The 27,286-nt window shown below is 38.6% G+C and overlaps 1 protein-coding gene across 3 annotated transcripts in view; it reads right to left on the bottom strand.

The window, feature by feature from the left end:
* LOC127659122 (dachshund homolog 1-like) overlaps positions 1 to 27,286 on the bottom strand; it is a 174,131-nt gene that overhangs the window by 23,117 nt on the left and 123,728 nt on the right. For all 3 annotated transcript variants that reach the window (XM_052148782.1, XM_052148783.1, XM_052148784.1), the window contains exons 4-6: positions 18,899 to 19,071; positions 18,447 to 18,582; positions 16,222 to 16,356 (exon numbers count right to left, since the gene is read on the bottom strand). In XM_052148782.1, the coding sequence (XP_052004742.1) occupies positions 16,222 to 16,356; positions 18,447 to 18,582; positions 18,899 to 19,071 (444 nt within the window). The remainder of the gene's footprint in view (positions 1 to 16,221; positions 16,357 to 18,446; positions 18,583 to 18,898; positions 19,072 to 27,286) is intronic.

Genomic DNA, 27,286 nt, shown 5'->3' with positions numbered 1-27,286 from the left:
AATTTAAAACAACGCACATTCTCATTCACACGTAAACACACACATACACGTATGCCCTCCCTCCCATGTGGGAGTCCTTGACAGTGAGGTAGCAATGATAAATCACCTTTCCAGTTAATTATCTCAGTCCTTATGTGTTATGCTGCTAAAACAGTGGCTTAGAAATCGACTTGACTTAACTATGAATGTAAAAATATCACTCGGAGGGATCTGGGCTTATCTCCAATTTGCATGTTATTAGATTTCTATTGTAAGCAGTGTTTGGACAAGGATGTGCTGAGGAAAAGAGGAGAGTGAGAGAGATGAGTGTGATACAGGAAGATAAAATGTATCAGACCCCACTCGAAACCCTTTGATATCATTGATGGAATGTCACGACAAGGAGAGAGCAAACCACTCGGCTGATTTTTAATATGATATACAAGTCACTCTGCGATGAACTGAGTTGAAACCTTGGGAAATTTAGCAAAAGTCTCTCAATAAATAGCTTTATTTGACCTTGGGAGCTGAAAATCTGCATATGTTGTGAGATGCAGTGTTTGAATTGAGGTCCCAGAGGACCTTTCAGCTGATTTCTCCAAAGAAGGCACTGAGCCAGAGGAGGGGGAGAGAGAGAGAGAGAGAGAGAGAGAGAGAGAGAGAGAGAGAGAGAGAGAGAGAGAGAGAGAGAGAGAGAGAGAGAGAGAGAGAGAGAGAGAGAGAGAGAGAGAGAGAGAGAGAGAGAGAGAGAGAGAGAAAAAGCATTGCAGTATTTGGCTAGCCAGTCACTGTGATATATTGACAGGTGAAGCCTGTGCCCTTGCAAACCTGTGTTCCTCACAGCAGGAGAATTGAATGTTTAAAACCTGGAGTATTTCAGTTCCCTCTCTGCAAAGGCTGCCGCTGCCTACAGCAGAAAATTACCTTTTATTTTGCCTGTCAATGGGGCTGAAGAAGTTGCTTTCTTCCAGGGGAATGGTTATGACCTTTCAGTCTCATAAATGAAGACAACACCACATTACACAGTAGCTAATCTTTAAAACTGCATCATCTTCTCTTTCTTCTGCATTCCATAAAATATTTAAACAGTAAACTGCTTTTATTGACTTAACCCTGAGCTGTTATAGTCTTGCATTTAAAGTGCTAGTTTCCAACTGCTGCTAATTTACTTTACAGGTCTGTTCAAACAAATTTGTAAAAACAAATACACCGAAAAAAAAATGCAATATGAAAGGTAGAACAAGATTTGCATTTCCTAAAGGAAATTTCACTTTGCAAGGCAGCAAAGGAACAGAGTTAAAATTTTAGGTAAAATTATTTGGTAAAATATTGGGAACATTTAAAACCCCAAAATAGATATTGATATAATATTATGATCACATCAGTGCTGTCATTTTTAAACAGCAATCTTTCTATTAATATGAATAGGAGATTTGCAAACTTTAATCTTACATTTCTTACAAAAGTATAACATTTACAAAAAACGAAATAGACTATAATAGACTATTACAGGTTATAACAAAATTGTGCATTTCAAGTTTGAACAGAGTCTTTATGTTGATGAGTTAATTGCAGAAATATTTAGAAAGAGGCATATCAATGCATTGCTGTAACTGAGATACAAAAAAAAAAAAAAAGGAGAAATAGACAAAGAACAAATTAAGGGTAAATTAATTTTGCCTTTACAGAATATGTAGACATGTAGACCACAGTGAGAAATTAGTGCTTTCATCCGAAGTGTGCAAATTCCTTTAGAATGACTTAAAGGAGCATATGTTGTGCATATGGGCAGGGAGAACAGACCCAATGGCATAAATGTTACTTTAAGATAGCTAGCTATTGCAGAGCCACTAATCCCGCTCACATCCACTCCACTTTGCTCTTTTCCGATCTTTAATTCCGAGAGAAAAATTAGCCATTACCAAATTCCTGCTGAGAGTCAAAGTCGGTCGGCCCTAGATTAACAGGTAACATTTGGCTTCGAAAGTCTTATCTCTGAGAAATGTACTATGCTGCTTTCTCTCCCTCCCTCTCCACTAATGCTCCCTACACTTAGAGATGAAATCGCTTGCTGCACAAACCCATTTGAAAGCACAGAGAAGGTGAGGGGGGTAATCAGCACAGGCACTGGGCCGTGTTTCCTAAACGCACTCCAAAACATTACTGTGCACGGGCATAAAATTAGCATCGAGACCTTAAAACGCTGACATTTTGCATGACTTTTGGGAAATTGACACCATCATATTTTCTTATAGAATATCATTACATTTCAACTGCCCTGTGGCAGAGCCTTTCCAATAATAACCAATTCTGTGTGTCACTCCATGCCCCTCTTCTGAAATAATGAGTCCTTTGGTTTGGCTTAATAAATTGAAACATATTCTCAAGGCCACACTGAAGACAGCCACACAGATGGGCAGGTGAAGGGGGGGAATTCTTCATAAATCCTTAACTGTCGTACGTGGTCAGGGACAAAAACAAAAGCAGCTTTTATGGTGTGCATTTCACCACATGCAAAAAAAGGTCTTGGGCGGTTACAACTCACTACAGCAAGCAATGTTGGTTAAGATTCTAAACTACATGTAGACACCAGTTCCACCAGTTTGGGGGAGCTATTTTGAAACTGTACTGTCAAGCTACAAGCTACTAGTAATTTAAAAGTAATTCCAAAATATTCCCACTACCCTTCTAAAAGTAATGAGGCATGCTACAAGCTCCTAATAAAAAGTAGCTAACTACATAGACTTTGTCTGCACAGGGAGTCAAATAAATTGCTAAATAATTTTTGAACTGTACATTTAAAAAAGCAGATGAATCAGACTTATTAATGCTTCATGTGAAAGAGAGAGGTGATTTTAAGCTAGCAAATGTGAATATTACCTTTCAAAGTGACGAAAAACAGTAATGTAGTATTTTGTCATGCACATCTTTACTCACTAAAAGAATTAGCTTGATACTGGAAAAGCTCAACTGTTTTTAAAAGCAGCTACTGAATATCTGTCATGCTTTTGAAGAATGCAGTTAAGTTGTTAAGTTGTTTTCTACTTTAGTTGCTTCCCAACACTGATAGCCATGTTCATGGGCTCATGCAATAAGTGCCGGCCATACCTATTAAGCTAAATAAGTGGCTGCATAGGGCACCCCAGCCACCAGGGAGGCCCCTACCACTGGTTCAGTATAGCCCCTACCATTAGTTCACTACGGTCCGGCTCTATGTGCGTCAATAGTCCGATAGAACCTGTAAAAACTATACAAATATTACATACGTTTTAAAGAGAAGACTTGAAGAGATAAGACTAGAGGTAAGAATTAATATGGTGACCATATGAAAGTTATATGTAGTACGGACGATCTGGGTTCAAGTGCACCTTTTGCCAATTTCACGATTCTCCCCTTATTGATCCATGTAAGCAAAGACAGACAGTGGCTGTATGCCATCGGAAATGATTTTATTTTAAATAAAAATTGACACAAAAGGTGTAAATAAAGTGTATAAGGGGGGTGTGAAATCAATAAAAATGCAGTGTTCTCGTCGTGATCGTTATGCTCACTGAAGGTTGGACTGTGCAGTGAAGGGTCTGGTTTAGGTAGGTAGAGGGTGGGTGGCCGCATGGTGTCTTTCCCATGGATGGGGGCTTTTTTTAGTGGCTCAGCATCTCACAGGTCCGTGGACAGGGAGGGTCATGACGCCAATGTGTTTACCTGTTCCGTAGATCTAAAGAGACCATTCCCTAAAATGCTGCAGTCTGCATTTAAAGACAGCAGTGACAAGGTACCATTACAGGACACAACATGTGCATTTACTGCTGGTGATGTATTTATGTTCCAACAATAATTATACTACATATACAGAGTACGTTGTTAGATTATAAACTGTTTTATAATATGTCAGGGTGCAAATAGCATGTGCTACTATTAAAAATTATTGTAAATAGCCAACCATACCTTAATTTGTTAATACATTTTTTTCTTATTCATTTGCACAGAATTGCATTAAAGATATTTATGTGTTTGATTTGTTAAAATAATTATGTTCTTTCTTTTTTCTACTTCTGAAGTAGTTATGTCTGTGATAATATACTACAGTTCTTAGTTTATCATTTTTAAGCTTTATGGATTGACTTGTTTATTTGCACAATTGTAAGCTTGCCTAGTTATTGATGTTGTGTGTGTTTGGATAGATGCACTTGTAGGTAGTGGAAGAGCCATTTTGAAAATCTGCTTGGGGAGTCCTGAACACCCTTTTGAAAAATTGCATGTGCAAATGTTATGCTTTGAATTCAAATCCATGTAGTGTTGTCACAGACATCATGTTTTCTGTTGTGGAGCCAAACAACAGAGGCAAGGCAGTGTTACAGACGCAAGCCCCAGTATAAGAAGATATCTTGTCTTTTTATATGGCGCGTGTCATATTTATTGCATAAAGGTCAGAGTGTTCATTTGTTCAAAGTCAGCGTTTTCCGTGCTCCTCCATGTAATAAATGCAGAGGGGATATCATTATCGGACCGCTGAGGATTAAAGGCTTGACGGCCAGTGATGACTGCATAAAAAATCCCTTCCACTACTTTTGTTTCTTCAAGTGAGTGTTCTACAGGAAGACTGCACTCACCACACAATGACAGCCAGAGACTTCCTCAAAGCTAGATGGTGCGTTGGCGAGAGGGGCTGTGTAGCATGATTAATAAAGGTAAAGAACGATGAGTAGCTAATGCTCTCAAAGGCCTTTGAATAAATTACCTTTTGAAAAGTAAATGTATACCAGATTCGAATGTAGTGGAGGTATTTATTTCCTATTTATGTGGGGGTGGCGATGATTAGGGTTGGGAAATCGAACATATTGCACTCTAGCAAACATGAGCTTTTTTGGGGGGATTGTATTACAATTAGCATGCATAACAGGAGAAACCAGCCCATATTGAATCATTTCATTGATCATTGAATGCTAACTGGCCCACACCTGATAGCTAAATTACTAAAAGCCAGAACATTCTGTGCAATATAGTGCTAATCATCTCTAGTGTGAACTTCAAGATTTCTTTCTTTATTAATTAGTGTTAACTGAAATTGTCCTCAGTTCTTTTAAGAAACTTGCTACTCTACAACAATGTGAGTATTGCAGTGCTAACACAAAATCAAATGACTTCCAGTGCCAAATATATAAATGTCTTCCACATGGTACATGCATTGACATTACAAAGTAAAAACCCTGCATAATCAAAACACTTTCATAGAACATGCACTTGAACATTGAGAAATGGAAGATAGTCTGCAGTCTGATCACAGTGGAGGGCGTTCTGTTGAAAACAGGCGGACCTATTAATGTGATTCGTAGCAATCCTACAGGGAATAAGGTTGTTTGGGCGACAATCGACTCTGGCACTAATCCAGGCTCTATGTACTGAGCCGCTTTGGTGACAGAAGATGAAAGACAAAAAAGAAATGTAAATGTAAACTTTTTAAAAAGGAAAGCTTAGGAGCCCCCAGTTGAACGCTCTCTCTTTCTCTGTTTCTCATGCCCTCCTGAGCAAAGGAAAATGAATGCAAATCCATTTGCGTCTGGTTCACAGCTATAAAAATACTTAGGATTTTTAAAAGCAAGTGATGTGTTAAAATTGTGGACATCTGTTTTGATAACATTATTCATAACACTGGCTTTGAGCAGCTTGAATTAATAACACTACATTTACAGATGGAATAAAGCTGGCATGGTATTTCCAGTTAAAGAGATTAATTTTTTAAATACTTAATTGACAGGCCAGGGTTAGGCGGGATAAGCAACAGCATCTCCGGGCCTGTGGCTGCAAAGTCAAGGTGACTGGAACACTTAAGCAAGCTTTCAAATGTGCTACTCAAGCTGCAAAAGAGTAGATAATTTTATTTTATCTCCACCCCTTCTTCTCTTTTATTAGGAACAGTTTAATTCACACAGAAATAATATAAAAGCATTAAATATCCAATGATGATTACAGATGAGTCACAATTAAAAAATTGACATGGTGAGGGCAATTCACTAAGAATAAATTGTGCCCAGAAAAAATGCCACTTAGTTGCATGCTCTGTCTGCACTGGTTTAGCACACAATTCACTAAAATAATTACCTAAATTCTATGCACTATAAAGCAGATAATGCAGTAGACCACCGTTATCTGACACACTTTGGCAGGACTGAACAGTATCACTGACTACTGTGATTCAGACACCAGAATCCTCTATTTAACATGAAGAAAGAGCACTTTACTACACCATGCATCTGGATATATGCCAGGTTTTAATGCTCTTTTCCATCATTTGATCATCACTTTTTGAATTACTACTGATATGATTGTCATCAAATTTACACAAACATCTCATTTACAGGGGTCGTGACATTTTCCTTGATATTTTAACATATTAGACTACTATTGTACTATAAAAACATACTGTAAGTTTCAGAACTTAAAATGTCATTCTCACTGCAAAAAGAGCATTTGTTGAAACCAAGCTGCCAAATGACTCATTGTCTTTTTTTATCCACATTCTGATGTCACACTGCAGTAGATATTTGTATCTGACCACATCCACAACAACACATCAATGCCTACTTTATCTTTTCACTTCATTAGCCCCACCCACTAGGGGTAGGCAGTGAGATGGCAAGGAGAGAGCAGGTCAGTCAAGAACCAAGAGACAATCATAACTGTGGGCATTTACTGTTAAGTCTTAAAGGAGAAGCAGCACTAAAACCGAGAGTTTCCGACAGAGGGTGGGAAAAAATCATGTTTTACAATTTTACTGTTTTTGTGCAAAAAAAAAAAACTTTACTAATATAATAAGTGAACCTAAAGCAACATATAAAATAATTAAAAAAAGGCACGTCATGACCCCTTTAAATAACATTTATTTTACAGCCTGCTTTCATCTAGCTGTAATAGTGCAATGCAGATTATGGCAGGCAATATTTGTGAATGATGCACAATCATTAAAAGCCTAATTTACATAGATAGGAAATGTGTTTGTAATCTCACCACTAATTGTGCCTGCTTAAACTAGATTGCACTGATCTAAACTGGATCTAAGCGCAGAGATACTGTGCGCAAGAGTGCCCCAACTGTTTAGTAAATCAAAATCCTGCACTTTGTGTGAGCGTTCCAATTTGATATTTATACAGGTTTTGATTGCAGAACAAAGAGGAAACCTGGTTCTATTAGCCTGTAAACTACTAACTTGGCAATGCACCTTTAAAATTGCTATGTCTGGTAAATCGGTTTCTAGACATGTTTGACAATATCCTATAAATGTTGTTTATAAAACAATAAAAGCGCATGGAAAAAAGGATCTTTGAGGTTTTAATTGTTATGTCTAAAGCGCTGGAGACAGGTGAGTAAACACAAAGTCAGGGTCAGCCATACGTTATTACAACAGTTGTTCTTAAGCTTTTTGCATTTTGAATCACAAATTAACAACGGTGGAAGCAGTTTTGCTAATTGTTACATTTTGTCTGTCCAAGGGCAAGCAGGTTGATTTGTTCACAGCAGTGTACATACTGTTAAGGACAGATGCTCGAATATGTACTTAGAATTCACAAAGAGACTGTCCGCACTGCATATGGAACCAAGTTCATACTAATTGCCCATCTACTACAAAACAAAAGACAGAAAGGAAAATGTTCGAACTACCAGTGCAGAGTTTATAAGCAAGAAAAAAAGAGAACCCCTAACCCTCCAGGCCAAGAGCTGCATCTCTCCTTTTTATCAGAGCAGGTGTCTCTGCAGCACCTTGCTTCCTTTGAAATGAAGGGTAACATAAAACAGCCCTGGTGTGTTGTGATGGACAAGGAGATTTCACCTTCTCTTGTGTATGATAATACATTATTAAATTTGCCTCTCTGCTTGCGAGATACTCTTAGCTGACCACAGCATATTTATCTCTCTATCTAAGCCTTACAGCTTGGCAGGGGAAAGCATTCTGTCACTTTTAAGGCATTTCAAAGATAAGAAAAACATCTCTCTTTTCAACATTCCTAAAAGCACTGTCTTTCTTGTGGAATGTGATTAGCAGTCCGTGGAATCATGAGGGAGAACAAATATCCAAATGAAACGCCATGTCCTGGAGGGACAGCCAACATTTGCATCATCAGCACTATTTGCTCATTGCTTGCCAACTTGATTGATCCTCTATTGAATTATTTTTGTACCCCTTCATTTCGACAGACCACACCGACAAGTTGCTTGATCATAAACTATGATTGTCAGCCAAGTCACATTTCAGATCCCTATGGCTAATGATCCAGCCTTTTGTCTTAGGAAAAGTCAGCCAAGTCAGCACAAGCCTCAGTCCGTTTCACTTTTGAAGACAGAACCGCAAGGACACTTAAAAAGGCAATAGAAAACATGCTTGGAAAGCAAGTGTGTCTGATGAAAGAAGAGTATGCAAGTTTTACAGTGATCAGAAGTGAAGTTAAAGATTTTAAGTGTGTTGTAAGATCTTGCAACATATTTGGAAAGCAAAAATCAGTGTGCATATAACAATTTGAGATGGTGGAGATAAACCTGCAGGACCAGATTTTATTATTATTTTCTTAACATATGTAACTGCATTGCTTACTCAGTTTAGTCTCTTAGACAATCCAATTATCAGATATTGGCATTTATGGCCAGAGATCAGTGTTGGTGGTAACGTCTTACAATTAGTGCGCATTACTAATCAAATTACTCATTGAAATCATGACATAATATGTGCCCACCCACTTTTTCAGCCACCTTGGTTCCTGATGTTTTCTTAGGAATGAGTAAAGATGCTGGCACACTGCTAAACTTTATTATCGTAAAGTGAATATCAGGCACAACAGCAATGCTATAACACGGGCCGCCATCTTGATTGTTTTGGTAGATAACAAGACAGTATTACATGACAACAAATACGTCATCATTTTCAGATATATCCATTTTCTCAGTCCACTGGCAAAAATGCCATCTCAGTGTGGACGTGGCCAAAACGTAGAGAAAAAGATGTGTTTTCAAACGAAAACATTAGTGTGGATGTGTCCATAGGTAGTGTAGGGAGACCAATTCGATAACATCATTCGCAGTGCATAATGGAAGTGTGCAGTGACTTCACAGCATGTTTGCCGCACTTTGTCACATGCAATTTTCTGATTTCTGGATCTTTCTCTGCTGGATCATGGATTATCCAGTATTTTACCATGGAATTCTGCTATTTAACATGATTTTTAAACAATTAAGTAAAATAGCACAGATTAATGGCTTAATGAATTGACTAACAATCTCAAGCTCATGGTAGGTCTGTGTTTAAAGGTTTATATGTTTTCATTAAAGATCAATTTGCCTATAGAGAAAATGGATGGGATTTTTCTTTTGGAACCCGACTGTTGCACACTGTAGCGGTGTAACTTTTCAAATAGGTAACGTGCATTACTTTTCTGATTATGCAATTTATTTACTGAAACATAATATTGAAAACTTCACTGTTCTCCATAATTATGTCTATGATCACGTTATATGATAATGTTTGAAAGTCATGCAAACATCATGATGTTCATTTAGCTGGAAAGGATCACAGAATTTGTACTATTTCAAGCAATACGCTAAGTGAAATTAGGTAGATTATTTCTGAAGCATTACTCTCTAAATGAAATAAAGCTTCAGTCCTTTGGGTTTGTGAAGACAATTACATCAGCAAAGCAATCTAATGAGTTTCCATTCTTGCACTGCAAGAACAATATCTAATTCTGCCAGATGCAAAAATACATCACAGTAGATTTTCCCACTCCCTTCACATTGATTACATTTATTGTCAGGAAATTTGACAAATTTAAGAACCTTTAATATTACTACATCTGCAAACTTCAATACAATGATGTTACATGTTGTCAAGAACTCATAGGACTAACCCAAATGTATGAATGCATGATTTTTGTTAAGCAATCATCCTTTTTTCAAGATGTATTTCTTCTCTTTGATTTGAGTTTTTTACAAATAAGTACTTTTTTCTGTGTCTTTTGATGTTCTTGAGGATGCAGTATTTCATAATGAAATCATTTAATGACTAACACATGCTTTGCCATTCACTGACCAGCTGGTAAATTATCAGAGTGATACTGCGGCTGCCATGCTTCATTATTCATACGATTGCATCTCTTTGCTTGTCTGTTTGGCCAAATCAGATGCAATTATTCTGCTCACATTTAATGCTGAATTCAGAGGTGGTATGCATAAATCACTCACATAACCAAAGTCATGATGTACTGTCAGTAAACAAACTCTATGATGGCATGGTGTTCCTTCAGTGTCACACAATAAGCTTGTGATGAGGATGTGGTCATTTATGTGCTTGAATACTGTGGTAACTACGAAAGGGGTATAGTCATATTGTCATTTGGTGATCTGGCACCTGAATTATTTGCAGTGATAAACTTCAAGAGGTGATGCGTTTCATAATCCAATAGATTTCAAACAGTCAAACTAATTGAAAGAGACATTCTTTTCTTTTTCAGATCCGGTATATATATATATATATATATATATATATACAGTGGGTACGGAAAGTATTCAGACCCCCTTAAATTTTTCACTCTTTGTTATATTGCAGCCATTTGCTAAAATCATTTAAGTTCATTTTCTTTCCTCATTATTGTACACATAGCACCCCATATTGACAGAAAAACACAGAATTGTTGACATTTTTGCACATTTATCAAAAAAGAAAAACTGAAATATCACATGGTCCTAAGTATTCAGACCCTTTGTTCAGTATTTAGTAGAAGCACCCTTTTGATCTAATACAGCCATGAGTCTTTTTGGGAAAGATGCAACAAGTTTTTCACATCTGGATTTGGGTATCCTCTGCCATTCCTCCTTGCAGATCCTCTCCAGTTCTGTCAGGTTGGATGGTAAACGTTGGTGGACAGCCATTTTCAGGTCTCTCCAGAGATGCTCAATTGGGTTTAAGTCAGGGCTCTGGCTGGGCCATTCAAGAACAGTCACAGAGTTGTTGTGAAGCCACTCCTTCGTTATTTTAGCAGTGTGCTTAGGGTCATTGTCTTGTTGGAAGGTGAACCTTTGGCCCAGTCTGAGGTCCAGAGCACTCTGGAGTAGGTTTTCGTCCAGGATATCCCTGTACTTGGCCGCATTCATCTTTCCCTCGATTGCAACCAGTCGTCCTGTCCCTGCAGCTGAAAAACACCCCCACAGCATGATGCTGCCACCACCATGCTTCACTGTTGAGACTGTATTGGACAGGTAATGAGCAGTGCCTGGTTTTCTCCACACATACCGCTTATAATTAAGGCCAAAAAGTTCTATCTTGGTCTCATCAGACCAGAGAATCTTATTTATCACCATCTTGGAGTCCTTCAGGTGTTTTTTAGCAAACTCCATGCAGGCTTTCATGTGTCTTGCACTGAGGAGAGGCTTCCGTCGGGCCACTCTGCCATAAAGCCCCGACTGGTGGATGGCTGCAGTGATGGTTGACTTACTACAACTTTCTCCCATCTCCTGACTGCATCTCTGGAGCTCAGCCACAGTGATCTTTGGGTTCTTCTTTACCTCTCTCACCAAGGCTCTTCTCCCCCGATAGCTCAGTTTGGCCGGACGGCCAGCTCTAGGAAGGGTTCTGGTCATCCCAAACGTCTTCCATTTAAGGATTATGGAGGCCACTGTGCTCTTATTAAGGCATTAAGGGCAGCAGAATTTTTTTTGTAACCTTGGCCAGATCTGTGCCTTGCCACAATTCTGTCTCTAAGCTCTTCAGGCAGTTCCTTTGACCTCATGATTCTCATTTGCTCTGACATGCACTGTGAGCTGTAAGGTCTTATATAGACAGGTGTGTGGCTTTCCTAATCAAGTCCAATCAGTATAATCAAACACAGCTGGACTCAATTGAAGGTGTAGAACCATCTCAAGGATGATCAGAAGAAATGGACATCACCTGAGTTAAATATATGAGTGTCACAGCAAAGGGTCTGAATACTTAGGACCATGTGAGTCCATTTCAGTTTTTCTTTTTTAATAAATGTGCAAAAATGTCAACAATTCTGTGTTGTTCTGTCAATATGGGGTGCTGTGTGTACAATAATGAGGGAAAAAAATGAACTTAAATGATTTTAGCAAATGGCTGCAATATAACAAAGAGTGAAAAATTTAAGGGGGTCTGAATACTTTCCGTACCCAATGTATATATATATATATATACATACATACAGTACATACTTCAGCTTCTGCAAGACTGGAATCAGGCAGAGTTGTTTTTGTGAAGGATGCATGAATCAATCCACGTACAAGGTTATACTGGAAGAAAACTTGCTTCCTTCCGCTCTGAAAATGTTCCCCAACTCTGAGGATTGCTTTTTTCAGCAGGGCAATGCTCCATGCCACACAGCTAGGTCAATCAAGGTGTGGATGTAGGAGCACTGGTCATGGCTAGCCCAATCTCCAGACCTGAACCCCATTGAAAACCTCTGGAATGTAATCAAGAGGAAGATGGATGGCCACAAACCATCAAATAAAGACGAACTGCTTGAATTTTTGTACCAGGAGTGGCATAAAGTCACCCAACGGCAATGTGAAAGATTGGTAGAGTGCATGCCAAGATGCATGAAAGCTGTGATTGAAAATCAGGGTTATTCCACTGAATATTGATTTCTGAACTCTTCCTAAGTTAAAACATTAGTATTGTGTTGACAGAAATGCCTTGTTGATGAGGGAGGTCAACAGAGAAAGGCCAGACTGGTATGAGCTGACAGAAAGGCTACAGTAACTCAGATAAACCCTCTATACAATTGTAGAAACCAAAACAGCATCTTAGATTGCATAACATGTTAAACCATGAGGCGGATGGGCAACAACAGCAGAAGACGATGTTGGCCACTTTATTAGGATGATAGTGTTCTTAATAGAGCGCTCGGTGAGTGTGTAATATATACAGTACTGTGCAAAAGGCACATAAGATGTTTCACAAAAGCATTATATCTTCAGCTTTAGTGTGTCAATAGGAAATATAAATGTTAGACTCCCAAACTTTTGCAAATAGAAAATATTAGAACAGGGAGCCATGCAACAGATGTCATGGCCCCCACATAGCCCCCCACTGAACACTGTATCAGTCTGAGATTAAATAAAGTGACAGAAGTGATTGAGAACTCTGGCAAATTCTCCTAGAAGCTTGGAACATCCTATCAGCCAACAACCAAGAAAAACTGTGTCCAGGTGTACCTAGGAGAATTGGTGCTGTTTTAAAGGCAAAGGTGGTCACACAGAATATTGATTTAGCTTTTTTTATGTTTACTGGACTTTGTATGACATTAAGTGATAAATGAAAACTATTTATGCCATTTTTTTTTTTTTTTTTTTGAAGAAATCATCACAAGTCACATTTTTCACAATATATATATATTTACTGTATATATTCATTGGTTAGAGGACACTTTGAAGCATTATTGGTAACATTTAAGGCTAAAACACATAACGTTTTATTTATGGACATTAGTTAACTACATTAGTTAACTTAACATGAACTAAAAATTCATAATACTTTTAAAGCACTTATTAATCTTGGTTAATGTTATTTTCAACATAATATTTTTTTTTACATTAAAAGGCCTATACGTAAACATTAGTTCATGCATTCTAAACACACATTACAATGAAAAATAGTATATTTTAAAATGAACATTAATCAAGATTCATTAATGCTTTAAAAATAATTGTTCATTGTTAGTTCATGATAAGTAATGCATTTGCTGTGTTTTTAAATAAACCCTTATTGTAAATTTTACTTTACAAAGAATGTGGTTCTATCAAGTATTGAAAAAGAATGTCCATGTATACTATTTGAAGTTAATTTACATAAATACAATTTTGTATTACTGAACACATGCCATGAGGCACCAACAATACGTTGCCACTCATCAGTATCATAAAATCTGACTTATCTATGATGATCAATAATGTTGGAATAATCTATGTGTATGCGGCTCACATTTGGTAAAATAAACTTCTACCATTCCATTGGGCAACAGAAACTGTTTCCAGTTATTTACCCATAAATTACTGTTCTAGTGTTGTTATTATGGAAAGCTACAGCTCCCACCCATATGTGGATGTATTCACAAACGGCTCCCCTAAGGAGAGGAACCATGTTAAATGTTTGAAGTCCAAAATGAGTTTACTGCCAAAGGCTTTAGAGCCTTTGAAATGTCCTTGTTTGTCAACTACCTGCTGTTTAACGAAACGAGGCTTGTCAAAAAGAATTCTGACAAATTCCCTTTGTGAAGTAATTCAATTAGTCCAAACTTTATAATAAATGAGCTATAGCTTTTCTTTCTATCTTTCTTTCTTTCTTTCTTTCTTTCTTTCTTTCTTTCTTTCTTTCTTTCTTTCTTTCACTTTATTTAAGAAATAAATGCCAGTAAATTATGCCTACATTTCAGAAGGCACAAATAACCTGGCAAAAAATACATTCGGTCTGATATTTGATAATGCTGTTTTATTGTATACAGCCTTTTCAGAAATGTTTCTTAACTGAGAGTAACAGCTTTGTTCCAACAAAAGCTTCAGACCCAAATAATATCCCAAACTCACCTGCTTGGTTCCAAGTGACGTCAATAACTCAATAGTAATATTTCGCTCTGTAGTGAAAGTGCACCACGTGGCATTAATTTAATGCTCTGCCACGGCCATTAAGATCAAACAAGTGGAGACATATCATTAAACCATTGGAATGTAATCTCATTTGTCTAAACAAACTGATCCAGTGAACAACCCTAATTAAACAAAACATAAACAAAAACTTGCTAGGCCAGGCAAACCCCACCTCTTTAACAATGGGGCACATTTATTTTATTAATCTAATGCATCATGTATCATATAATTACAGTTCAGTATTTCAATCATTAATTTTATTCCCTTCACTTCAGGCTTTTATTGGGATTACTTTGGTTATTAGTTGGTCTAATGTATTGGTTACCTCTAGATCGAGCACTACGATCTCTCTACGTCTCTCATCTCACGGCATAAACCTATGCGTGTTATTCAAATTGCCTCATTTATTATGATAGCTTCCTCATGTAAATTGTGCTGACTGCTCGCCCTTGCAAAGTCCTCATTAGACTAATGAAAACCTTAAAACGAAAAAACTAAACAACCTGCCAAATAAAGGTCTGAGGTTATTATGAAAATTACAACTCAGGGAGCCGGGAGAAGCTCTGTTCATTAATTCATGCTCAGCAAATTGGTAACTAATTTAGTTGCACTCCTCTGCATTAATGGATTATTTTATAAAAATGTTTTCCACAGCCAGAGACCTTTGTTGCACATGTTAGAGAGCTTTGGATTCTAATCAAGAGGAGTGACATATTAAGCATACCGAGCATCTGAACGGAAAAGCTGCGGCGACGCAAATAGACAATGTGGATTTTCTCTCAGTCGGAGATTCAGGACCAATCTAACTCTATTGATATCTTAAGAGGCTGGAGGAACAGCTGTGTGCTGGGGGATTAGACACATCCAGACAGAGCCGATATGTCTCCATGGGGGAACAAATGTTCCGCGGAATGACATATTTTGTGATCATATTATCATAAACAAGCCAAGATGGCAGGGGCGTCAATTGAGACATAGAGTAGTCAGAATATATGTCAATAGAAAGGTGAAATGAGAACACATCAACCACACTCACTAACACAAACACACACACACACACACACACACACACACACACACACACCATTTCACAAACTATATCTCCCTAAGACACAGACAAAACACCTCCTCTCCAACCTCCTCCCACCAATTACAAGGTCTGAACTGTAAATTCACGTAATCATGCTAATTACTTTGATTCACAGGCTTGCTCTATCTATGGGAGAGACCTACACAGCGCATCCTCTCCGGGTGAATCCAACAGGGAATGCACAGCCCAGTGATTTTAATGTCATTATCACCCTTTCCAACACTTCCCAAACCCTGCCTTCAGCCTGGAGAGAATTCTCAAATCTATTATTTACATGTGTTTAATAGGTAATCCATGGTCCTTCAAATAATACATGACCAAAACCCATGGTATTTTGGTATTTTTTATTATGTATTGTGGAATCAAGGGAGATTTCAAAAGGTCAATAAAAAATAACAAAAATAAAGATATTTAATTTAAAACCCAATTATCATGGAACCCAATTACATGAGTTCTTCAATCATCATAAATCATCATAAATTTGTTGGTTTTGCAATGAGTAACTGAACTCTGACCTTTCTCCAGGTGCATTCTCTTGGCCTCGTGGCCAATGTCATGTGTTGCCAGGTCGCCCTCCTTAGGTCCTGGTAATATGTTGGGAGACAGGCCTAGTAATGCCTGGTTCATTGACAGTCCGTTCTGATGCACAGCTGTGAGAGAACAGAGAAAACATTCAACACATAATGCCCATCTCCACACACTCTCAATCAATAATGTAAAACACCTCCAGTGATAAATAATGATTAAAATTTCTATGGAAAAGAGCCCTCCTCATCCAACGGCTGGAGAGTATGTCTTTGGCTTTCAAATGTTTGTGACTTGTGGTATACCTCATCTCCAAATCAATGCACAAGTCAATCAAAATCACATTTGCCACTCTGCTCAGCGCATGCAATTCTCAGTGTAGTTCTCTATAACATCTTATATGAGGCAGCAGCACTTGTGAGCAAAGCAAACAGACAAAGCAGCGTCTGTTGATTAGTACAAAAATGCCTCTTTATGAAAAAATAAAATAAAAAATCAAGCCACTTTATAGCACTTTTCCCTAAAACTAGATTAGCTGACATACAGTACCTCAAATCCAATTATGACAAATACAGCTAAAATAGTAATAATATATTATATTCAGAAAAAAACTATATGATTACCCCATAAAGGAATAGTTCACATTTACTCATGATCATGTAGTTCCAAACCTCTATGAATTTTTTTCTACTGAAGAAAATACTTGGAGAAAAGTGTAACATGTCAATAATATGAAAGCATTATTCTCTGAATGAAATAAATACAGAGCTTAGGCTACAACATGAATTAATAATTTTTTTCTTTACATTTAAATACATCATGCATTTTCTTTACAACGTTATTTTAATTACTATTTTACTTTTAATAAATTTACTTTAAACGAGAATGTAAACGTTTCTTAACTTCTTTAGTTAAGATTCACACCACTCCAATTTTATTTATAAATAAAATTAAATAGAAAGATTGAACAATTTATACTGATAAGTATTTATGGGACATTTTAATCCAAATCAGCAAATAGAGTTGGATACAATTATAGAAATCTATGTCATGTTTGTGCATCATCCATAGGGAATTTGCAAGCATGATATATTATCAGCCTTTATGAATTTCCGAAATTTTGCATGGCCAAAAAAAGGATAATAACCCACCTTTTTGTTTTCTCCAATGTGAACAGTGAAGTCAGGCCACAAGTCGTTTTATTTCTACAATGAATATTTGCTTGTGGTAGCTCATTTTTACTGTAGGCTACCTCCCGCACTCGTATTATTCTTAATGTCTGTAATTTTCTGTATTTGTGATCAGGCTTATTATAGGCCTATTTGACAAAATCCATCTTTCTTGTAAATGTTAGCCTATGCTTGTGATGGAGTGGTATTGAAGCAATGGAAATACTGATGTCCTGACTTTCAGAAAGTCAAGACATCAGTGGTGGGCAAATTTAGCTGTTTCGCTTCTATTCTGTAACACTCCCGTAATGTGAGTCATGTACACTGATCGAGACGATTGGGACCACAGTTGGCTACGGTGTATATCGTGCAGTCTGACATAATGTCACACAGTGTGCCATGGCAATATCAATGCATTCATATTGTACAGTTTGACAAACAACAATTGTAAAGGACTATTATAAATCATATAGTATGCACCTGCCTATAGGCAGAATGTTTCGGACTAACAGCCTCAGTTACCATTTACTATCATTAAACACTGAAAGTAAATGGTGACTGAGGCAGTCAGTCCCTATAACATTCTGCCTAGCATCTCCTTTCGTGTTACATATAAGACAAATAAATAACAGGATTTTTGGGGTGAATTATCCATTTAAGACACTGCACATAATATAATGTATGGCTACATGGTAGCATATTTTATAGATGATGAAGGGAGACATATATACAGGCTCTCTCTGTGATTAAGGACATTGTTTTTATTTTAAAAGCTAATGATGTGTGACAAACATTTGAGATGGTCTGCCATTACACAAGAAGAGCCAGAGAGAAACTAATGGATGAAAATTAAAATGATCACAAAAACATTGAGGTTTCTTTACCATCTGTCCAAAACAACAGAAACTGGGCAGGGCACTTACGCACTTAACAAGAGGTATTTTTAGAGCAGCATTTAGTAGATTGTGCAATGGTGTGCAGAGAGACTGGGGAGAAAAAATTGAGAGACAAAGAGAGTGGGTGAGAGATTTACGAGGTGAACATACGCATTCTGTCGGAGGAGCTCTCGGTGTGCGCGGGAGAGCTGGAGACACTGCTGCTGCGCTGGGATGAGGGTCGGCTCTCCGGCCTCCTGCCGTCTTCCATAGAGGGGGCAGGGGAGGGACTGTCTGGGACCCGCTCCTGCAGAGCCAACAGGAAAAACAAACACAGCCACAGCGGCCATTACATGACACACTCTCTGCACTCAACAGCTCTTTATAGGCAAACGCTTCCATGCCGCCATGGGCTGAGAAGCATCTGTGTGCATGCGCCATGCTTGTTGTTGCACCCCCCCCTTTTCTGCTTCTTGCTTTCATTCTCAGGCTATTGTCTGATAGTCTGCTCCCTGCAATGCCGTGTGAAAGCACGGATTGCACACCACCACCCAAGTCTACCTTCCCCCAATGTCTGATGAGAGATGTGCATGACACAATGAGAGAACGGCGCCGTGGGTTACCTTAATCACTGATGTCACCATTCTGGATGGGGCACTCTGTCCCTGTGCTGCAGCGGCCATACTGGCGATGGTGCTGAGGTGGTTCATCTGACTCATCGCCATGGTGACGGATGCGGGAGGCAGGCTGACAGGGATCAGGGGGTGGGACATCATCATAAATGGCAGTTCCAAGCCTGAAGATGACAGAGGAGAGTAGCTGATTAATTAATCATTTTTGGCATTAAGTTCTGTGCAAATGGAAGACTTGTATAACAAAAAGGCAAGTGTATTCCTAACGAGGAAGATTTATAGGAACAATTTGATGAATTATTCACTTATGACCTATCATGTGTGCAGCATGGCTTACAAAGTAAATATTAATTAAATACAAATTTTCACATTACATATTGTATTACATTGAAATTATTAGATATTATTATAAAAAATACTGTAAATATTGAAATACCTCATTCTAGTATGTTTTCATGATCATTAAAAACATAAATATTCACTTCCATTTGTTAATAAAACATGTGCTTATTAATAATACAGCAGTAAAGGGATCAATGGAAAGGAGGAGGCGAGAACCGGCTTTTCAATATAAATAATGGTTTAATGATAAACTTAAAAGAAACAAACACACACATGACGGACATGTCTGTAAACTATCTCTCTCTCCCGCACGATCCTCTGCAGTCAACCTTTATCCCTCACGGAGGCTTGATTAGCCTAATACGGGACCGGGTGTGTAGGATCACGACCCGGCCCCGCCCTCCGCCCTGCCACAACAGCATATACAGTGCTATATACATAGTAAAAACTGATTACTGTCATAATAACCTAAAAGAGATTTAAACTAATCTTTATTATGTTGGAAAAGGGAAGAATTATTGAAATATTTCGCTGTTAATAGTAGATGCATTAAAAATATCTGTGAAAAAATAATTAGAACATGAAAGGCATTACTTAAAACCAGCACAAATGAGCCAATTAAAACTAAGTGTGCATCATGAGATGACTACAAGCTAATTATGTGTATTTGTACCAGAAACTCTTTACTAGTATAACAGAGAGCATTTAGCTTCAACTGTATGACTTTATTTTTAAGTCCTTGATAGATACATGCAATTGCAATAATTAAGACGTTCAATGCTCTTTGATGAGAGAAAAAACTGATCCTGAATGTAGGAGGACATGTGACTGGACACTAACTCATCTATATCCGAAGCGGAATGTGCTACATTCTTAGACAGTGATTAAATTGGTAGAAAAGCTGTCCCCCTTTTTCAAAGGACATATGCACACAAATAAAGTCACAGCCTTGTGTGTGTCCATGAACTAAAGACCCACTCACTCCCACTTGTGATTTTGAACTAAAGGATCAAACGTTACTGGGAAAATTTTGGTCTTGGGCATTCAAAGGTACCTCTCAAGTGCTTGAAAGAAATCTTCAGCGTTTGCAGTGAAACCGATCGAGCGATTGCCCAGCGATCAGTCCCACACTTCCCCTTTAGTGCCCATCTCAAGGTAACGGGAACAGAGGGATAAACTACCAAGCAGCTCTCCATTGTTTTGGTGCACAAAATCAGTGGCCAAGGGCTGTGAGAGAGTCTACATCAGTGTTTGAAGAGGAGAGAAAAGAGATATGCAAAAAACACCCCACTTCAGTGTCACTGCTCCTCAGAGAAGAATTGCACATTTCCATAAGAAAGATGACCAGTGGATTCGCAGGGAAAACACATTCCCCAACATTAAAAAGGAGGCGGAGATTAAAAGAATAAGAGGCCAAGCAGCACCTTGTAAAGGCATCCCTCCTCGAGTGCAGAGTCTGAATCAATTACCGCTCACAGGACTGGACTCAATTAAAACCTGCCACGGTGCCAGCCTGTGATTGCAGGATACTTACAGCGCCATGTCAGGAAAAAATTGAGAGAGGCATTCATGCAAAAATCTACCTTTCAGAGCTTTCGAGAACAGGATTGAGTGCTAGCACGCCTTTGTGATCTGCCTGGATTTCAGGAAATCAACATTTACAAGAGAGGGGAGAAGAAAGTCTGATAGACTTTGATTTTTTCATACAAATGGGCATCCTTTATCAACCAAGTGGTGAATGATGTGTGTTGTGTTGACCAACTTCCACAAAGCGTGTGTGGGCGGGTTTGGGTGGTTTACGAGGAATTTATTTAGGTTACAAACTGGTAATTACAAGGGTATTATGCTATAAATGTGGTTTATGAGGACATTTATACTGTCCCCATAATTAAAATTGCTTAAAAAACATACTAAACAAGAATTTTGGGAAAATTAAAAAATACTGAAAGTTTTTGTGAGGATTAGATTTAGGGGTTAGGGTTAAGGAATAAAATATATAGTTCGTAAAGTATAAAAATCATTATGTCAATGGAGAGTCCTCATAAGTATAGACACACCAACGTGTGTGTGTGTGTGTGTGTGTGTGTGTGTGTGTGTGTGTGTGTGTGTGTGAGTGTGTTTGAGAATGTGTGTACGACAGCATAGCAGACTTCTCTCAGGGGCCTAATCTCTCTCACTTTCTCTCTGGCTGTCACACCTCCTTTCGTGTTCCGCCATCCTTAAGTGATGTTTCAGCCATAATGGCCTATTCAAAACCATAAGAAAACATGATACAAGCTAAAAAGGGGTCCACCAAGGCATTTCAGACAGCCCAAAAGGCAATGAACTGTGGATGTTTAGAAACTAGATGTCTGATGAAGCAGTTGCATTGTTCATTTTATTTTACTTCTTTTGTAGTTTTATACAAATTAGTCTCAAAACAAAACCCCTCTAGAAATTTCCAATGCCATAATACTATATTGATGAATCTGCCTTGTTAATAAAGATTCACTGAGTATTTTTAAATGAGGAACCATTGGTTTTGGTTTTATTATGATGCCAGAATTGCTTATTACTGTTTAAATTGCAAAAGGGGGAATAAATTACAAAATTGCATTACTCATTTATACTGCTCTCAAAAGATAAATGCTCAGTGAATACAATAATTTGCATTCTGCCAATACAGTCCAATTGTTTGGCACTCTTGTCATTGGTGGAGCAAAAACAGACAAAACACCTGGCAATATGGTAGGCCTTTCTAAAATGTAAGTAGGCCTAACTAAAAATGAATTTATTTCTTATATGGCTATTAAATCAAATAAATATCAGAATTGTGCTGCTACCTGCAGCCAAATAAAAGCTGTGCTGATATTCAGTATAATTGTTTAAATATAACATACCCCAAATTACAATAATCCTGTTTTTCTTTTTTTTTACATGTACATAGCCAGCTCTTTTTTTTGCTAGAAATTGCTGTTAATTTGCATATATTATGGACTGAGATATTATTGTCAAATGCATGAACATAGCTAGTCCTACAGTGGTTCTTAAAAAGAGACAGACTGAACCAGCCATTGTCTGGTAAAAGCCGGCCTTCAGAGTACTAGCAGCCTGCATTATCTTGTAAGAGAGGAAGCTTTCCCTTGACAAAAATTAAACATGCTCCTACTTGGCACTTTATTATCTCTTCAACTGAGTGATTTATTGTTTGTGGAATGAAAGCAAAAGAGGAGGAAAATTAAATTTTCAGCGCAGCCTGGTCCCATTCTGCCACTACTCCTCTGTCCTGGAAGAACTCAAGACAAACAATAATGTCAGCTGTAATTGATCGGAGGTTGCTGGTTAGTCCTCCAGTAAAAGCCCAGTATTTAATCGTCAATATGCCCTTTCTGCTCCTCAGATGCTGTATAATGAACCTGTCCATCTCTGCTATTTACCTTCTCTTAAATGGAAGAGGAAAGATGTACTGTATGAAGCAGAGCCAGGGAACATTTGCTTTCCTGCCGTGAAATAGGACCTGCAGATGCCGTTGGAATGTATAATTGCCTGCCGAACTAAGAGACAGGGGTTCCAGCGCTAATTAAATGACTTGTTTCGGGCCTATCCATCTTTGTTTGTGAGCACAAAGCAACAGAGCGGTATGTTGTAAATGCTCTTATCTAAACAGACGTTGTTTTGGTCATCACTTTGATTTGAGAGCCAAAATGTTCTGCCTTTTCAAGTAGCTATTGAATCAGGATAACAATTAAAATTATTTTTCATCTCGTGGTAGAAGAGCAGATTGTTATTTTTTGCAATGTCCATTGTTATAATGAGGTCTCACCAGGTGCATTAGTCATTGCTATAAACAATAATCGATTAAACCATTTATAAACAATTGTGAAGCTAGGGACTTAATTGGTTGAGTTAGAGCCACACAGAAAAACAGACTTTTCATCCAGACAAACCATGCTATATATTAATTGTAGACATAGAATAGGCAGGGCTCAAGTTGAGGAAGGGCGAGGGGATGCAATCCTCCTTGTTGAAAGAAAGGCACATAACGGGTGGTGAACAACAGCTGGAGTTTATGAAGCAGGATTATGATTGGATGAGATACCTGAACTGACTGAAACGCATGGAGCTACTAGGAGTCTCCCTGCGAGAACTACTGCTTACACTTCCATATCTTTGATTTTTTTTTTTCTAATCAACCAATGAATATAGGCTAGACATAAATATATTCTGACTATTACAAAAGACCTTCAGACATAAAAAGAGCAGATCTACATCTCTGTAGAGGAAGTGTTATTGGAAATGAAAGCATTGGTCCTTCATAAACAAACAAGACTAGTTCTCTCGTATAGATTGTTTTCTTATTCCCAGATGGCATAGTCAAGGCTGTTAAACACTGTAACTCATTAAGTTTGTTAGAGAGTAAGGTTTTTCATTTTGAAATAGCCACCCATGATCTTTCTGTATCACTGAGAAAAGCTTTAAAGTATTTTCTCCCTGCTTATGTTTTTAATTCTAATCATAAAAAGAAAAAAACAATCTTGAATTTGTTAATATCCCCCAAAATAATAATAATAAAAAAAGAAACAGAAACAGACCTGTATATCATCGCAAAACACACATGTGTGTACATGTGGCCAATTTCTGAAGCCACAAGCACTTTTAGACATTGACAGAGACACTAAATCCTTGCAAAATAGGCATTTAATGTTAACTCTGAAGTGAGAGTGCTTAATAAGAAACAGAGGGTAAAGAAATTCATCTATTACACACTTGTGAGTGTAAAAAAATAATGGTAACATATCATCTCTGGTTTGATGAGGTGACATAATTACGCAGCCCTTCAACCCCCCACAATCATCAAAGAAAACATGTGGTAGGGATTACAGAGAAGGCAACATTGCTTTATCATTTATTTATTTATTTAGTCTTCCTTCAGGAGGATAAAAGCTCGGCAGCAGTTCTTGTCATATGCTGGAGATGTTTTAGTCCAGCGTCAAGACCTGTCATCCAGCCTGGCCAATAACAAACAATCTGATGGTCTGCTTCAGCGTAGAATTGTACTGTAGAACTGCATTTGATTTAAATTTAAACAGTATATCAAAATAGAGTTTTTTATATATGTTCCCTTATGACACTTGACATTGCATTCTGATAACGCATATGGGGAGTGTCCTTCTATACAACCTAGTTGAAACTTCTCTACAATAACGCCAATATAGGCGCGTAGAATTTTCTACACTACACTAATCACTACATCGATTAATTTTCCTCTAGAAGCCCTCTACTACTTTGGCATCAACATACACGAGTCAGTGAGCCAGATATTCATGGCAAAGAGACAACTCTCTGCTCCCATGCAGTGTTCCGGCAAACATTTACTCTGCCTTTATACTTTGCTGGTGAACGGGTCGCTTCATTTTCTTGATTCCCCGCAGCGCTTCGGCAGTAGTTTTCAATCCTTATAAGCTATTGTGATATTGTGTATATGTAGCATATATGTACAAATATATATATATATATATATATATATATGCATGAGAGCTGCATTCAATGTCTGGGCCATACCCACGCAGAGACAGTTCTCATAGAGACTCACTGTAAGGGCATGGGCCTCAAGACGCTTCACTCGTGAATCGCCCTCATTTTGAGGGACGATTCAATGTCATGCGCCCTCCCACCCACCTCTTCTGTGACATCCGAGGGATTACACAAGGAGGCATGGTGGGGCCATGAGGTTGAGAGGGATGAACTTCGTGCTGGCACACACCACGCAAGCCCCTCAATCTCCATGTACTGCGTCTATGCTGATACAGCATATGTGTAACGAGCTTCAGCCCTCTGTAGGAGTAAGCCACCTCGTCACATTCAACTTTTCTGACACTGGGGATGATGATGATGTCATGTCTCTCACTGCATGAGACAAGTGGTCAGTTGATGATGCTGCCACCCCTTCCCCCAGCCTGGGCGAGAATTGTGCACACACCACTGAAAAGGAGATGCTTCACATTCTTTCGAGGGCGGTCAAAGAGCTCGGTCTTGAGTAATCTCCAGAGAAAACTGAAAAATCTTGCCTTGATAAATGGTTTGTGCTGTCCGGACGCCGTCAAGCAACTGTGTACCACAGATCTGCCCCACTCTTCCTGTAAGTTCATAATGAACTGACAAAATCCTTGCAGGTGCCCTATTCAGCTCCTCACTAAAGTGTACCATGGGGAAGAAAAAATGATGCCCAACTACATTTACATTTACATTTATGCATTTGGCAGACGCTTTTATCCAAAGCGACTTACAGTGCACTTATTACAGGGACAATTCCCCTGGAGCAACCTGGAGTTAAGTGCCTTGCTCAAGGACACAATGGTGGTGGCTGTGGGGATCGAACCAGCAACCTTCTGATTTACAGTTACGTGCTTTAGCCCACTACGCCACCACCACTCCACCTGAGGGGGTGGAGGCACATGTCTGCCCGGTGAGTAGATGGGCATGGAAATCATGCCCCTTCATCTTTCTAAGCCGCGCCGACTAACGTCCGTAATGGCTGTAAAAGCATACTCAGCGGCATGCCAAACTGGTTTAGCACTCCACGCAATGATGGTGCTCCAAGTTTTCCAAGCTAAGCTCTTCAAACAAATGGATGAGCAAGGCTACAATCCAGAGATGGTCATAGAGCTCCGCACCGCTATGAACTTTGTGATGCGAGCCACGAAAATAACTGCACAGGCCACTGGCAAGTCAATGAGCAACCTGGTTGTTTTGGATCGTCACATCTTGCTGACCCTCATGGAAATGGGTGACGTGGGAAGAGCAGCTCTATTTGATGCTCCGGTGTCTCCAGCTGGCCTTTTAGGAGGCACTGTGGATAGATTTTTAGAGCACTACGTCAATATTTAGCAACATTCACAGGCTGTGAGTAACGCTCCGACTTCACTGTTTACAGAGCTGCGCTGACGGTGTTTGTGGTGATGGTGGTTCTGCAGACAGTGCGGAGTTAAGCAGAATACGGTGTAACGCTGCTGCCGCTGTTTATCTCTTGACTCGGCAGGTGTAAATGCTTCTTGATTTACCACCTGCCCCTAACTGACAGGCAGTATTAAAATAGTCAGCATTTATAATTTTTATTTATTCTTTATTTAAATGGTCAGAAACTGACTAATACTGAACATACAATAATTCTGTTTATTATAAAAATATTTGTTTAAGAAAGCAGCCTTCTGAATACCTTGCATAGTCATATCAGTGCACAATCCACACAGAAAAGGTCTGTTTTCATTCCAGCTCAAAAAATAGCTATATCGACCACCATATCAGTAACACAGTCAAACACATTGGTTTTTTTGGTTCCTGGGTAGTAAGTGTTATTTCCTAATTGCTTATGCCTCAAAAGTATAGAAAGTATTATTCCCCACAAACTTTCCTTTTGTGACCAGGACAGTGATATTTTGAAATTGACCTATTTTCAAGAACATTCCAGATAGATTCAGTCCTGAGTTCTGCCACTTCTAGAACTTTCCAGTAATATAAATAGTAGTATAAATACAGGGACCTTAAGCCCATCAGTTCAGTTTAGTTCCAGCATAAGTGGATACAAAGCTGCATTTTTCTGAGTTGGCATCAAGAGGCTGCAAGCATCCAGCAGATGCATTTTGCTATGTCTGCGGCCAATTTATCAAGATAAGAGCGAAGAACCTGGTTGTTTTGGATCGTCACATCTTGCTGACCCTCATGGAAATGGGTGACGTGGGAAGAGCAGCTCTATTTGATGCTCCGGTGTCTCCAGCTGGCCTTTTAGGAGGCACTGTGGATAGATTTTTAGAGCACTACGTCAATATTTAGCAACATTCACAGGCTGTGAGTAACGCTCCGACTTCACTGTTTACAGAGCTGCGCTGACGGTGTTTGTGGTGATGGTGGTTCTGCAGACAGTGCGGAGTTAAGCAGAATACGGTGTAACGCTGCTGCCGCTGTTTATCTCTTGACTCGGCAGGTGTAAATGCTTCTTGATTTACCACCTGCCCCTAACTGACAGGCAGTATTAAAATAGTCAGCATTTATAATTTTTAT

This window comes from Xyrauchen texanus, chromosome 18, assembly GCF_025860055.1.
Source record: "Xyrauchen texanus isolate HMW12.3.18 chromosome 18, RBS_HiC_50CHRs, whole genome shotgun sequence".
Lineage (NCBI taxonomy): Eukaryota > Metazoa > Chordata > Actinopteri > Cypriniformes > Catostomidae > Xyrauchen > Xyrauchen texanus.
Note: the sequence above shows the minus strand (reverse complement) of the source record. Positions and strands in the feature narration are given on the sequence as shown.